General features: G+C 38.5%; 2 protein-coding genes across 8 annotated transcripts in view; both read left to right on the forward strand.

Annotated features, from left to right (window-relative positions):
• The window catches only part of DNA2 (DNA replication helicase/nuclease 2), a 37074-nt gene extending 22738 nt beyond the window's left edge, over positions 1 to 14336 (forward strand). The window contains 12 exon segments of the mRNA XM_074296587.1: positions 734 to 964; positions 2147 to 2263; positions 2341 to 2450; positions 4236 to 4345; positions 4904 to 5128; positions 6064 to 6257; positions 6351 to 6440; positions 8674 to 8878; positions 10548 to 10637; positions 11189 to 11371; positions 11673 to 11819; positions 13183 to 14336. Coding sequence (XP_074152688.1) covers positions 734 to 964; positions 2147 to 2263; positions 2341 to 2450; positions 4236 to 4345; positions 4904 to 5128; positions 6064 to 6257; positions 6351 to 6440; positions 8674 to 8878; positions 10548 to 10637; positions 11189 to 11371; positions 11673 to 11819; positions 13183 to 13239 — 1759 coding nt within the window. The 3' untranslated portion in view covers positions 13240 to 14336.
• Positions 14337 to 14779: 443 nt separating this feature from the next.
• RUFY2 (RUN and FYVE domain containing 2) overlaps positions 14780 to 15592 on the forward strand; it is a 44631-nt gene continuing 43818 nt past the window's right edge. For 6 of the 7 annotated variants that reach the window (XR_012487150.1, XM_074296588.1, XM_074296590.1 and 3 more), the window contains exon 1: positions 14780 to 15257. Coding sequence is in view for 6 of the 7 variants with exons in the window: in XM_074296588.1 (XP_074152689.1) it covers positions 14795 to 15257 (463 nt within the window). In the remaining variant the exon portion in view is untranslated. Of the gene's footprint in view, positions 15258 to 15318; positions 15387 to 15592 lie in introns of those variants that run through there. The other variant, XM_074296592.1, reaches the window with a different exon arrangement.

The following is a 15592-nucleotide window of genomic DNA, read 5'->3' on the forward strand; positions in this document are numbered from 1 at the left end:
TTCTTTCAGGGCTTTTTTATTTCTTGCTTCATTTTTTCTAGGTATTCATAATCCCTGGTGGAAAAATCCATTTAAAAAAAAATTTCTCTGAGGTTTTCTCTCCTTTTGAGGATGCCCAGATCTGCAGTAGTAATTGAATTGATTTGGTGACAAATCTGTTCTCTTCTATGCTCTTGTTTGGTGTGGTCAGCATTGCTTGGTTTTGATCTGGGCCACATAGCTTCCTGCACTAACTTAATTCTTCCTAATGTTAGGCATCCCTTCCGGTTAGGAGCACTGGCTCTTTAAGGCCCTTTATGGCATCTTAGGACAGAGTGCTAATGACCCGGGATCCCCTACGCACTGCCACTCCCTGGGTCTTTCAACATTCCCACCTTGGGACTTTCAGGACTTTACACTTGGGTTTTTCTTGTGAGGGAGAAGAAGTCTTGCTGACAATAGACAGAGCCTTCAGGGTATATGTGTCTTGGATACACCCTCTAGGGTTAGTTTTATAACAAAAAATGTAGATATTTAATAAGTAATTATGAAAAATGAGTATAGATAATCAGAAATGCAATAGAAATTTCATGAATTTGGTACCATAGCATAAATCTGATGGTTCCAGAAGGAAAAAAAAAGTATACAATATTGGGAAGACATGAATGTAATTAATTAAGAAGTTTCCTTTTTTTTTTTTTTTTTTTTTTTTTTTTTTTAAAGAAGTTTCCTTATATCTCTTTTCATATTGTAGGGAAAAGAATGGCGACTGTATTGGAAATCTGATAAGGACAGAAGATGTACAGACTATTTGTAGTGGACAATATTTACACAGCTTCCAGCGTAAAAATGGAATAATACCTAATACAAATCTAATGGCAGGAGACAGAGTTGTTTTAAGTGGAGAAGAAAGAAAGCTGCTTGCTTTAACTTGTGGATATGTGAAAGAGATCAACATGACGTCAGTCACCTGTATACTGGACAGGTGAATCTATTTCTCTTGTTTTTAAAAGCTCAATAAAATTATGTAAGTAATTCGGGTAGAGAACTTTAATAGTTATTTGTTTTGCAAACTAGGTTCTCTTGGGAATGTTGAGATCAGGTAGTTTAATAGATAATGAAAAAGAAAGTCAAGATAGGTAATTTAATAGATGATTTAAAAAAATTAGGCCTAATTTGCCTTGGTTAAATCCTCAGTGGAATCTTTACAAGAACATTTGTATAAGAATGAGACAGGATAGTGGAGTTGAGGGGAGATATCATGTGGTATGGGAGATGGTAAGAAAAAAGACTGCCTCAGAGGAGGGTAGTCAGTATGGCATGGCCATAAATCGACGTTATAGGGAAAATTTAACCTCAGGGACATGAGTGGGATTTCTGACAGGACATGGCAAGGCAAGGCTACCTAAGACCCTACAAAGGATGGATCTCGGTGGTCTGACATGTCTTGGATTTTTGACTGGATCTCCTCAGAAATTAGGACCATGGAGTCCTATCAATCAGTACCTTCTCCCTGATTGCTTCAGGGATCAGTCCTTCAGTTTCTCTCTGCCTAACACATTCACCATTCAGGACCTCTTCAGCTTCTTAGATGTCAGAAGCTTGTGTTGAATGTCTTGAGAGGCCCCAATTTCTTCACAGTCACCATACAAGGAATTGGCAGTCCTTGGGAGGCCTTGAACCTCCCCCTGCCTGTGTGAGTCTTCTCCCTCCATTAAAACCCACTGCCTCTTCAGTGATATATAATCTTTGCTTATTTCTGCTAAGCTTTGCATTTTGAGTGGACAGCTGAGGCCATGGATGGGATTGAGGGCTTTCTTGAATTTTGTCTCCTATGGCCTTCTTCTTGCTTCTGTAACTGTTCTTCCTGTATTATAGCTACTCTGAATGGCATGTAGTTTGGGGAATATGTAGAGGCAGTTTTCTTCTTCCTCCTCCTTTCCAGGTGAATGCCCTTTGATTAGATTTTTAAGACTACCAGCAAATCCATTTTTCTCTTTATGTAAGTTGCATTCAGGAACTTGTCTTTCCTATACTTTAAACAGTGGCTAAATAATTAAATTAAAGCTTATCTTTTTAACTAGTTGTTTACTTCCTTTGTTTGACTCAAATTGGTATTTTCTAAATGAAAAGTGGCTTTCTTTATGTGTATTTTATTTTGTTTCAGGAATTTGTCAAAATTACCCAAGTCAACTTTGTTTAGACTAGATTATGAAGAAAGAATTGGTGGTATTGAAACTCCCTTAGGAAATCTTTCTAAACTGATGGAAAACACCCCTGCCAGGTTGGTAGCACTAAGTAACTCCACATTTCAATAGTCTTTTCAAGAATACCACAGTAAAACACCTTTCTTCTCCCCAGTGAAAAGCTTCGAGATTTAATCATTGACTTCCGTGAACCACAGTTTATAGAATACCTGAGTTCTGTGCTTCCACATGAAGCAAAGGATAGAGTTGCCAACATTTTAAAAGGTATAAAAACCGTAGTTGACATTCTTTTTTAATTTATTTCTGTGTGTATTCAAATTCCTGTTAAAACTACAACACAATTTCTGTTTATTTCAGTGGGTCTTGGGTCTCATCAGTGCAGATACTCCCACCTGTAAAATAGGTCATATCCATGTTTTCTCTTTGCAACTCATGACCTTCTTTAAACCTATCAGAGTTCACCTAAAGGGTTTGGAAGCAAAGACATAGCTAAGTGGCACTCTGGATAGAATGGCAATCTTGGATTCAGGAAGATCTCAATGCCAATTCAGCCTCATACTCTTATTATAAGGATCAAATGAAACAATAATTTTAAAGTACATGGCATAGGGTCTGACACATAGGAAGTGCTATAGAAATGTCAGCTATTTAGCTATTCCTCTAGATCTTTCTCCATTGTATGAATTCTGTGGAAGCGCTGTGCATTGTCCACTTGTTCTCCCTTGTTAGTGCTATATGATTATCCAAATCCTTATTCCATGTCCAGATTTCTTTGGTTATCCAGATCCTAGTATTCTGCAGTATCCAGCTATTCAGCATCCTTGGAAGAGTTTTAGTGGTTAAAATAAAGATGAGTTCTTGTTTCATAGAGAAGTTGGGGATAATTGAAAACACTGCCCCATTTTCCAAATTCTGTCCAGCTTATGGTCTTCCCCCTAATCTTATTTAGGCATCTTCGTCTATTTGAGTAGTACCTATAGGACCATCAGCATTTTTCATGTGCCCGGTTTGCCTTTTGTACATAGTTAGGATGTCCCTCTTGAGTGATTACTATTAGCTTATAGAGAAATAATGTGCTTATTGTATCAATCAGGTTCTGATTGATACAATAAGCACAATCTCTCTCTAAAATAGAAACATTTGGGGTACCTTCCCTTTTGATTTAGATTTTGCTTGACATCCTCCATGATCATAGCAAACACCTTTGATTAGCACCTTTATGTCTCAATGGAGGTTATTAATCAAGTAGTTGTTGAATGAAGTTATTCCTGTTGTAATCTCTCTCAAGGAATTTCCATAAGAGAGATCACATAGGAGGAAAGCCTTTCTGGCTATTTTTCTCCACCAAATCAGGTGTCTTACTTTGGTCCAACGGTAAGCCAAGTGAGATGTCATATTATTTGTGTGGCTGATTGGCCAGAGCCTGCCCCTTTTCTCCTATTTTTTCATCAAGGCTGCCCTTGATGCACATATTCTAGATCATCCTTAAGGAAAGCCTGTGAGCAGTCCTAATCCTTAGCTTTCCCTTGTTTTGGTCTGGCAGCAGTTAGGAGGGCACCACAGCCCAGCTCCACATTCTTTCATTGTATGGCCACTTGTTGATCCCTGAGGAAGGATCTCACTTAGCTCACTATCCTGGAGCTGATACTTGTCAGGTGCTTAAACCCTGTTATTTTTGGCATCCTTTTCTGCTCTTGTGCTGCTAGAAGAGGCAGCAGACTGCAGGCTATCTTGTGTTTTTCTTTGTTTCACGGATGGTTGTGGCCAAAGGATTTATCGCCCTTGGCTGGCCTATAGTGCTGACCCTCCCTGTTTCAGCTCGCAGCTCGCTGCTCCCAGTCTATTGTGGGAGGTATCCTGAAAGCCTTGCCAGCAGGAGAGACTTGGCGAGCCCTTATGCTCCTATGGCCCAGCTCTTGAGAGCCCATGGTTGCTTTCAGATGGCGGAATACGCATCATAATTTTTGAGAGGTCTGAACTAAAATATTATTCTAGCAACATTTTATTTACTATTTAAAATCATTTTTTTTTCTTTCTTCTAAAATATAGGTTTGAATAAACCCCAGAGGCAAGCAATGAAAAAAGTACTTCTTTCAAAAGACTACACGCTTATTGTCGGTATGCCTGGGACTGGGAAAACTACGACCATATGTGCCCTTGTAAGGATCTATATTTTTACTTGTAAATAATATGGATTTTTTTTTTTTCCCAATTCAAAAGCTGCACTCACAGAAGTGGAATGTAAATGAAAAATATCTTTGTGAAATGGTCTTTTCTCTCAATTTTGAGATAGCAACATTATAACCCTGAATGAGAAAATGGTTGCCATCATAAGGTATATTTGTTGCATTTTGTATTTCTGCCTCTGATGATGGTTTGTGTATATTTTATATATTGTTCTTCCATTTACAAGTGGTGAATTGTATTGAGGATTACACATTGGATACTGTACATTCTTCTTGGATTTTATTTGTGATGGCAAACTTTTAAAGTAATTCTATAGAAAATTAAAGTTTTAACATAGCTTAAATATACAATATTACCAGTTTTGTTAGTACTGTATCATTTTTATTCACTGGTTTGACTTTTTAGTGGAAAACTGTTTTCCTTCACTCTGTGATGTTAAATTTTAGGTTTTCTATTATGTCTATATGTAGCAATGAATATGTTAAGAATTACTCGGAATTTAAAGTAATTTTTCTTTTAAATTTTCTTAGGTAAGAATCCTCTATGCTTGTGGCTTTAGTGTTTTATTGACCAGTTATACTCACTCTGCTGTTGATAACATTCTTCTGAAGTTAACGAAATTTAAAGTAGGATTTTTGCGTTTGGGCCAAACTCAAAAAGTTCATCCTAGCATTCAGAAATTTACAGAAGAAGAAATCTGCCGAGAAAAATCTATTAAATCCTTAACGAGTCTGGAGGAGCTCTACAATAGTCAAGTAAGCAGAATACTTGCTTGATATCACTGATACATTAAATTCTATGGCATTATAATGAGCAAGAAAATTTGAGTATATAAAAATCCCAACCAATACCATATATTATTTGCTGCTTTGTTTTGTCCTCATTGTTGCCATAGAGAGAAGAGATTTTTAAAAGTCTACTTGAGAATCCTTAGTTGGCCAATTCCTTAAACATCTGAAGCTGAATACAAAGTGACTGGATTATGACATTTTATTCTTTTTAAATCTAGTAATTTTTAAAAACCTATTTGGATCAATGATGATTTCTGATTTGATTCTGGAAATATGTGGGAGATATTTGTGATGTAATAAAGGCCTAGGCCAATGATCCTCAAACTGTTGGAGGGCTGGACTATAGTAAAAACAAAACATCACACTCTGTCTCTGCCCCTCAGCCCATTTGCCATAACCTGGTGGGCTGCATAAATGTTCTCAGTCCGCTGTATCTGGCCCACGGGCCGTAGTTTGAGAACCCCTGGTCTAGGCAAAGAGCCCAAGCTCCTAAGCCTAGTCTCAGCTCTCTTGTTACTACCTAAGCTTGAGCAGGTGATTTCATCTTCCTAGACCTCATTTCATTCATCTGAAGAATGAGGAGATTGTATATGATGGCTTTTCAGATCTCTTCCAACTCATATATGCTCAATGAATTCTTTGTTTATCTGTGTGGGGTAGTCTAGAAAAGCTACTTGACTTTGTCCCTCCTTGTTTTGTTTTGATAATGTTTTCTGGTTAATATTCGAAGCTAACAATTTTTAGAAGGGACTGTCTCCGGATTTATAGTGCTATCTCAGGATTTTTGCTATTAAGCTACAAAGAAAATCTTACTGTTTTGCTTTTAGGTTTTTTGAAATCAAACACAAACTACTATTAGACTGTGTTTTGGCATAATTTTTCTTCTTATTTATTTTTAGCCTATAGTTGCAACAACATGTATGGGAATAAACCACCCAATATTTTCCCGGAGACGATTTGATTTCTGTATTGTGGATGAAGCTTCCCAGATTAGCCAACCAGCTTGTTTGGGCCCCCTCTTCTTTTCATCTAGGTTTGTTCTTGTGGGAGACCATCTGCAACTTCCTCCTCTTGTGCTGAATAGTGAAGCAAAGTAAGAAATGAATGATCTGGGAGTTTTTATGAAGATTTCTAATGTGGAATTTAGTGTTTAGCACACTAATTTATATATTTGTTTTGGTGATAGAGGTCTTGGTATGAGTGAAAGTTTATTCAAGAGGCTGGAGCAGAAACAGAATGCAGTTGTTCAGTTGACTGTGCAGTATAGAATGAACAGGTATTTCTCTTTCTAAACTCATATCCCTGTTAGATTGACCTCTTCTTCATCCCAGTTCTTCCATTTAAGCCCATTCTGTTATGCTCATTAAATCCTGGCTCAAGAAACTCCTCTCTATCCATGAACTTTTAACTTTGTACCTAAGCGTCTTTCTTCAAGATCTCTTTCTCACTGAAAGTCTCCCCTCTGACTTTCCTGACCAGGAGCCAAGGGGAGGGCTGGGTTTCTGTCTTATTCCTTACTGCTATTTATAGACAATTCTACATAACTTTTATTTTTCAGTCTTTTTTAATATCATCATCTGCCTTTCTTACCTTCCAGATTGTTCTCCCATTTTTTTCTTTTTTCTTAAATTAACTAATTAGTTAATTAATTTACAAAGCATATGCATAGGTTATTTTTCCAACATTGACCCTTGCAAAACCTTTTGTACCAAATTTTTCTTACCTTTCCCCGCCCACCCTCTCCCGTACCTGGCAGGTAGTCTAATATATGTTAAATATGTTGAAATACATGTTAAATCCAGTATATTTATACATATTTATATGTATGCTGTGCAAGAAAAATCAGATCAAGAAGGAAGGAAAGGAAAAACTGAGAAAGAAAATAAAATGGAAGCAATAACAACAGAGAAAGTGAGAATGCTATGTTGTATTCCACAGTCCTCTCTCTGGATGTAGGTGGCTCTCTTCAGCACTGCACAAGTGGAACTGGTTTGAATTTTCTCATTGTTGAAGAGAACCATGCCCATCAGAATTGATCATTGTGTAGTCTTCTTGTTTGCTAGATATAATGATCACCTGCTTCTGCTCATTTCATTTAGCCTCAGTTCATGTAAGTCTCTCCCGAGCTTTCTGAAATCATCCTGCTGGTCATTTCTTACAGAAAAATAATATTCTATAACATTCACATACCATAATTTATTCGGCCATTCTCCAATTGATGGGCATCTGTTCATTTTCCAGTTTCTAGGCACTACAAAAAGGGCTGCCACAAACAATTTTGCACCTACAGGTCCCTTTCCCTCCTTTCAGATCTCTTTGGGAGATAAGTACAGTAGTAACACTGCTGGGTCAGAGGGTATGCACAGTTTGATAACTCTTTGAACATAGTTCCAAAATGCTCTCCAGAATGGTTGGATTCATTCATATACCAACAATATATCATTGTCCCCATTTTCCCACATCCCCTCCAACATTCATCATTATTTGTTCCTGTCATCTTAGCCAATCTGGCAGGTGTGCAGTGGTACCTCATAGTTGTTTTAATTTACATTTCTCTGATCAATAGTGAGTTGGAGCATCTTTTCATGTGACTACATATAGTTTTAAGTTCTTCATTTGAAAATTGTTCATGTCCTTTGATCATTTATCAATTGGATTCTCCCATTTTTCACTGATTTTAGTACCTTTTTTTTTTTTTGTTGTTGTTGTTGTTGTTGGTTTTTTACTCAATTTTCTTGTCTTTGGGGACATTAGCATTCATGTTGCCTTCTTCAGCGTACTTGCTTTCTCTTCATTGGAATAGCCACACCTCAGATTTTGTATTTTTGAGAATTATATTATCTCTCAGATCTGTGACTTTAAGATTGAAATCTCCATCAATAACTTTCTATATCTCTATCCCTCTGACTTTCTCCTTTATACTAAGCCTATCCTTCATCTTTGTCTCTTGCTCATTATTTTCTCACTCTTTCTCTTTCTTTCTGATTTCACTTCTGTCTACATCCAGCCTCAACATCTTCTATATTTTAGCTAATTTCATTCTTTATCCAGCTTTCTCCCTTGTTCGTGATTTGGCTTAGGACATGTTCACAACATACCTGGAACTACTTCCTTTTCCTTTTTACTGGCTGAATTTTGGGCACTCTTTAAATGCCCACTTCGATTGACACCTCCTCCATAAGACTTCCTTATTGACCCAGGTTGATTCATAATGACATCACAAAACTGAGATGTGTTCTTATCTAATCTGTTTATCATCTAACATGATCTCTTATAGTTTGGGCTCCTGCTATTGTATCCTTTTGTTATACTTGAAAGCTTCCTGAGGAGAGTGATTGCATTTAATGTTAGCTTTTGATCTCCCCTAATTCCTAGTACTATGCTCTTGAAAGAGTAGGTCCTCAAAGTGTTTACAGAATTAATGACTGTTAGTAGCATTAATTTTACTTGATTTTTTTCGTGAAATTTTATTTGCCAAAATTAATGTTTCTAATTTTTTTTTTTTTTAGTATAGTTATGTCTTTAAGTAATAAGCTAGTGTATGAAGGAAAACTTGAGTGTGGATCAGACAAAGTAGCCAATGCCACAGTCAACCTACCCCATCTGAAAGATGTGATGTTAGACCTCCAAGCTCGCGGTATTGATTCTAAAAATTCTTGGCTGAGGGGAGCATTTGAACCAAAGAATCCTGTCTGTTTTCTTAACACAGAAAAGGTAAATATCATAGCGTCACTCCTGTAATAATTTGCATCTCTCCAGACATGTTATGTTACATTATTTAAATCTCTATAAATTAATTTGGGAAATGTCAATATTTTTGTTATATTTGTTCAGTCTAATCATGTGCTGGAAATCATGCCTCTATTTGTTCGTTTCTTCTTAAATTTCTTTCAAAATAATTTTGAAGTTATTTTATAGAGAGCTCTGGAAATTAGTAATCTGTTGTGCTCTTTAAAAAGATTATAACATAGTAGGAATAATTAGGATCCTAACTATGATGATCTTGGAAAAGTTCAGGTATAAATATAGATAACTACTATATCAATTTGTTTAGCTTTAAACTAATTTTTCCTAATTAAGAAATTATCTGTTATAATTTTGATAAGTTGGACTAGCTAACTCAACTGCAGGATATCTCATGGTATATTTGTCAAGGCCCAGTTTTTAGTTTCAGGGTTTTAATTTCACAAAATCTCAGAATTGGAATGGAGAGATTTCAGAAACCCTGTAGTCTAATCTGTACTTGAGTCAGAATTTCTTACATAGTATAACTGCCAAATGGTCTTTAAGCCTGTTGCCTCCTGGGAGAACCTGTTCCTCATTGGGAAAACTTGTAAGAGGATCAGAGAATTTAGAGCTGGAAAGAACCTCAAAAGTTATCTTGTCCTAGCCCCTCAGTTTAAAGTTGGAAACTGAGACCCAGTAAGGAAAGTGACTTAAAGTCACACAGCTAGTATGAGACAGAGCTGGGATTTGAATCTAGGTCTTCTGACTTCAAACCAGTGCCCTTTCCATTTACCACACTGCTGGTCATCCCCTGTTGGCAAGCTTTCCTGTATGCCTACAAAGTCTACTTCTCTGCACCTTCCCACCATTATTCCTGATTCTTCCCTTGGGGCCAAGCAGGACAAATATATTCCTTCTTCTATTTCAAAGGCTCTCAGATATTTGGGCAGCTAGATCCTACAGAGGCTAGAATACTCGCTTGGCATCAAGAAGGCCTGAGTTGAAATCTAGACTCACATATGTATTAGTTGTGGGATCCTCAGTACGTCATTTAATCTCCTTTAGCTTCATCTCTCTCATGTGTAAATTGGGCATAATAACAGTAACTCTCTCCTAGGAGTGTTGTAAAGATCAGGTGAGTTAATAGTTGTAAAGTTTTTAGCATAGTGCTTAGCACATAATACTATATAAATGTTAACTATTATCATCATCAAAATATTTGATATTACCTCAAAACATCTCATTATGTCCACCCTGACTCTTCCCTTTTCTAGCCTAATTATCCCCAGTTATTTCAATTTATCTTAATAGTCAGCAATAGGATACCAGACTGCATAATTTTTTCAACTTCATGAAATTGCTAAGAGGTTTATTTATAAACCACAATGCCAAATTATTAATTCACATTGAGAGGTGTACCTTTCCAATGCCTGGAATACCAATGTCTGGTGTCTAGGGACCTTGAAAACTCAGTTTTCCTGATGAACATGGCATAATTGCCAAAGAATTGTGGAACAGATAAGAACAAGTACCTGTGCAATAGCTCCTGGTGCATTGGCATCTCTGTGAGTGATTTTATAGTAGGTTGTTGAATCCACTCTTTAGGTTTGTTTTTTTTTTTTTGACACATTTTTGGTTGTTTACTTTTTTTGATTAGATTCCAGCACCAGAGCAAGCTGAAAAAGGCGGTGTGAGTAACATAACAGAAGCCAAGTTAATAGTTTTCCTGGCCTCAGTTTTTATAAAGGTATTTTGAAAATGTATTTTGTCCAAATATGCTTATAGCAGGTTTTATTTTAACAAAAATTATCTAAAATATTTATAGAGTTGTTTATAGTTAAGAAATAAGGTTAAGTTATGTTGCTAGTGCCAAGTATATTCAATATTAGTTGGAAAGTTCATAGAATCATAGAATTTTCTTTCTAAGGGAAAGCTCTAATGGGAGCTTTCCCTATAATGGTGGTTGGGAGGGATATATCTAGAAATCTCTGCTATAGAAATAATAGACATCAGTTTAAAATGTTGTATTTAGTAAAGATGTTTAAAAAACAGATTTATGATTTTGCCATGAATTGAAGAACAACCTGCTTATGAAGACCATTGTCTTATCCCGGGAAATAGTGTTCTTACTTTAGACTAAATGGGAAATCAAGGATCACTGTGCTGCTTACTTCTTGAAAATATTTTCTTTTATTCCTTTAGGGTTACCATGAAAGTCTTCAAACTTGTGAATATTTTAGTAAAATTATTCAAGAAATGTTATGATTTTTAGGTTACTATATGTTCTTTTCTCTTTAGGCAGGTTGTAATCCTTCAGATATTGGTGTCATTGCTCCATATAGACAGCAGCTAAAGATCATCACTGATTTGCTGACTCGTTTCTCTGTCAGTACTGTAGAAGTTAATACTGTGGACAAATATCAAGGAAGAGATAAAAGTATCATTCTAGTATCTTTTGTTAGAAGCAATAAAGATGGAACCGTGAGTGAATTTTTACTTATACTAATATGTATTTGAGAGGCATTTTCTATTCATTATTTGATAGCTAGTAAATTAGTTGTGTGCATTATTTCTTGATTTCAGTTTTTCTTTTATTTGTTATTGCCCACGTTTGAAAATTATACCCATAACATCATCTTCCTCTGTATAATTGTCATATTTGCAGTATGGGCTAGTTGTGTCTCTTTCTGGAATTCATAATGGATTATTGTTCTTCAGACTCTAAATTTCATTGAATTCTGAAAATATAAGACAGACTTTGTGATTGTCTTGGTTGTTACAGCTTGGTGAGCTTTTAAAGGATTGGAGGCGCCTTAATGTTGCCATCACAAGAGCCAAACACAAGCTGGTTTTGCTGGGCTGCGTGCCGTCCTTGAGCCGTTATCCTCCTGTGGAGAAGCTGCTCCGTTATCTAAAGTCAGAAAACAAGATATCCTTTTTTTTGTGTCTAATTGCTCACAAGAAGGCCTTCACTAGTTATATTATTTTCTTGGCACAGGTCCAATGTAATAATTCATGTTTATAAATTCCCTTCCTTGCAACCACTTATTTCACCAATGCAGAAAACAAAGTTGATCAATTCAAGTGACTTGCTTAGAATGATACAACTAACCTGCAATTTTCCTGACACTGATGGTCCTTGTGGTTCTCAGTCACAACTCAGATTTATTTTTACAGTGCTCAAAGATTTAAGAAAATGTTTTTCTTGCAGAGGCTCCATGACATACTAAAGAGACATGGTTTTCCCACTTAGCAGGTGAGGGAGATGAGAGGGTTTTATTTGTCCATGGTCCCCCAGACAGTATCAGAGCCCAGACCTGAGGGGGTCTGCTTCCTCCCAGACCAGGTCTCCTTCCACTTCCTGCACTGATTCCCTAGCATCAGGATTCACATTCATCTATTTTAGCAAGTCCTTGATGTGCACTTACCTGGTACTAACAACAGTCAGGAGAATACAGTGTGATGATAGTTATCTTTATTTTACTGGTGAGAAACTTAAGGCTTGGGAGAGGTTATCATTTACCCAAGGTTACATCTCAGCTGATGAAAGATTGAACCCTCACAAGCAGGGTAAATGGTCATTGTCGTTGTAGCTTCTCTAAGCTCCTGAGCATTATTGCAAATATCCAGTTTTGTGGCTAGAGGATTGAAAAAAATTGAATGAAAAAAGAAATGGGAAAAACAAATACTAAAGTAGAAGGCCAGGAATAATTAATAATAACCATCTAACTTGGGAGTCAGGTGCTGTTATCCCCATTTTTCAGATGGGGACTAAAACAAACAGAAGATTAAGTAACTTGCTCAGTTTCTAATAGCTATTAAGTGTCTGAGGCTGGGTTTAAACTCAGAACTTTCTGACTCCAGGCCTCATGCATTTGGCCACCTAGCTCCCCCTAAGCAATGATTGATGAGATGAGAAATGGGATGAAAAGGACATAATTTCTTTTCTTGGCAAGTTATTCCTCTCTTTCTTATTCATGTTATAAACCATAGCCTTAATCATTTTGCGGCTTAACACTATAGAAGCCAGAGGGTGATGCAGGGCTAAGTGATGGTTTTTATGGCAAGAGATGACCTTTTTAAAAAGAATAGTAAAGCTCTTTGACAAAGATATCTCTTTCTGTTTAAATGTCTTGTAACAGCATAAGTCATAAAAATCCTTATTAGTTATTTTAGCAATATTGTAACTGAATTTGTACCATAAACTGTTAAAGTGTTAAGTCATAAAATATCCAGTCACATACTGCCTTTGGGACACATAGTATGAACTGTATATTCCTTAATAGCTTTACATCTTCGATCTTCCTTTGGGAGTACATGAAAATATTTGTCAGTATAATGCACGATGACCTCCAAGGTGAAAAACACTATTTCAGCGGCTTTTCAAGACTTGAGTAGTTCTTTTACAATTTACATTTCAACATTTATACAGCCAAATGCCTATGGTTAGTCATTTTATGTGTATTTTCTAAAGCAATTGAAATGTTGTTCTTTCTACATCTTCCTAAGCATACAAACTAATTAATACACTAAATGAGATTTGATCCAAAGGGTACTAAATGCTTCTCTAGGACCTTCTCCAAACTTGTAAAATATTTGACTTAGTTTAAAAATTCTTGGAGAGTCCTATAACTGAAGTATTATATAATTTATAGAAGTTTAAGTGAATTTTTAAAAATATGGTTTTAGAAAATGAAATTATTTCCTCTCCCTCTCCTTCACTCATTAGCTTTGAAAATAGATGCATTTCTGGGAAGGTAAGATTTTAGCATCTATATTAGCTTTATAAATTTAATACTTGGTTATTTATAATGAAAAAAATTTTAAGGCTACCTAGAGAATTAAGTTTACTTTTATTATAGGTGATAATCCTGTGGCAGAAAGACCATGTTTTTGGTTCTTTTTGTCTCTAATCGTATTCTTTCCATAAAGAACCGCAGTTTACCACAGTGCTAGTTTTGTTAGGGTTTTTTTGGTGGGCATGGAGAGGGTTTGGTTTCAGTGTGCCAGTCCCACACATTTTGCGGTTTTAAGTTTGAACATGTTAGATACATTACTGAATTTAAAGTTGTTCCAGCGAACTCCATTGTACATTCTTCTTCATTTTTGGTTACCTTAAGATGTGTTTTAATTGGAAAGAGAATGTTAGAGTTTCTCTTTTTTCCAAAGTTAAATTTATTGTTGGACCAAGTAAAAAAAAAATGTCTGCAAGTTTTATTCTGTTCATATTTACATTTCCAACTTAGGTACATTCGCAGCACTGTTCTTTATGTAAAAAATGGTGTTTTGTTTATTTTTTTGTTATTTATTTGATCCATATCGTTTAATTTAAATTTGAAGTCTTTCCAGTGTACATGGATTTGAAAGGTTCATTTGTGTGTAGAAATGGTGCCTCTACCTCATATTTCTGTTAGAATGTGTCAAATAAATTCTTGTTTTCCACCTCTCTAGCCTCTAGCTTGGAGCATTTGTCATTATAGAACTCGAATTCTGAAAGGAAAGAAAGGAGGGAAGAAAAAGGGGAAGGGAGGGAGTAAAGAGAGAGAGGGAAGGAAGGAGAGGAGGAAGAAAGAAAGGAAAGGGGGAGTGGAGCTGGGAGGAAGGAGGGACTTGCTCGGAGGTTACGGCTGTCCGACTCCCTCTGCAGGTGCCCTCCCTCTCTCTCCACGTCCCACGGCCCCCAGCGCCTCCCCATCCCAGGCTCCTCGCCGCCGCTCGCTCCTGGAGGCGGGGGGAGGGCAGCAGCCGGGCGGCGGGTTAAACTGGGCAGAGCTAGACTGAAGGTTGGAGGCGGGAGGCCGGGAACCAAAGGAGTGAGGCGTCAATCACGGGCCAAGCCCAATTGGAGCTCATCCTGCGGGCCGCTCCCTCGTCCCGCCTCCCGAGTCCCTTAGGTATAGCTCCATGGCTCCGCCCACAGCGTGTCTCGGAGTTCTTGCCCGTTCCCTTGTCTGGACCCCGGCTTTTCTGTCTGTATCTGCCGTGGCCCCGCCCACTGTCTCGTGTTTGCGGTGGGTGCTTTACTCAGACACAGACACAAATACGCGTTGCTCCGCCCCCTTCTCTTCCTTGGTCCTCCGGCACTCTCGGTCCCATCGCCTCCTGCCTTGTCCTGCCGCAGCCACGCCGTCACCCTTCCCCTCCCTCTTAGCGTTCCCCTCCTGTCCCACCACGTCTCCTCCCCCAGTCCCATGCCCGAGCCCTGGCTCTTGCGCTCCTCCGGCCGCAGGGAGGCGCTGTGGCCCGCGCGCGTTACGCCCGTCCGGGGACGCTGTGGCGGCGGCGGCCGTGGCTGTGGGCCGGGAAGCGACACCAGCGGCTCCCAGAGCCCGAAGCGGAGCAGCAGCTGCCGCCGCCGCCGCCATGGGTAAGGACGGGGCCGGGGCCGGGGCCGCGGCCCGCGGGTGGGTCGGAAAAGGGGAAGCCGAGTCCCCGGGTCAGATCGTCATGGCAACTCGGGGCCCGCCCCCTCAACACTCCCCCCGCCGCCGTCCAGGTGGGAGACGGGGAAGGGGAGCAGGGCCTGGGCCGCTGGGGGTCTCGGGGCGGGGCGGGGCGAGGTGACAGGTCTTCGAAGTCCTCGTCATAGAGCCGAAAGAGATCTTGGAGATCCTCCCTCTTCTTGGACAGAAGAGGAAACTGAGCCCCAGAAAGGGCCGGGGAGCACGCCAAGACTGGCCGCGGGGCGAGGCCTGGAGTCGG

Source organism: Sminthopsis crassicaudata, chromosome 2 (genome assembly GCF_048593235.1).
Source record: "Sminthopsis crassicaudata isolate SCR6 chromosome 2, ASM4859323v1, whole genome shotgun sequence".
NCBI lineage: Eukaryota > Metazoa > Chordata > Mammalia > Dasyuromorphia > Dasyuridae > Sminthopsis > Sminthopsis crassicaudata.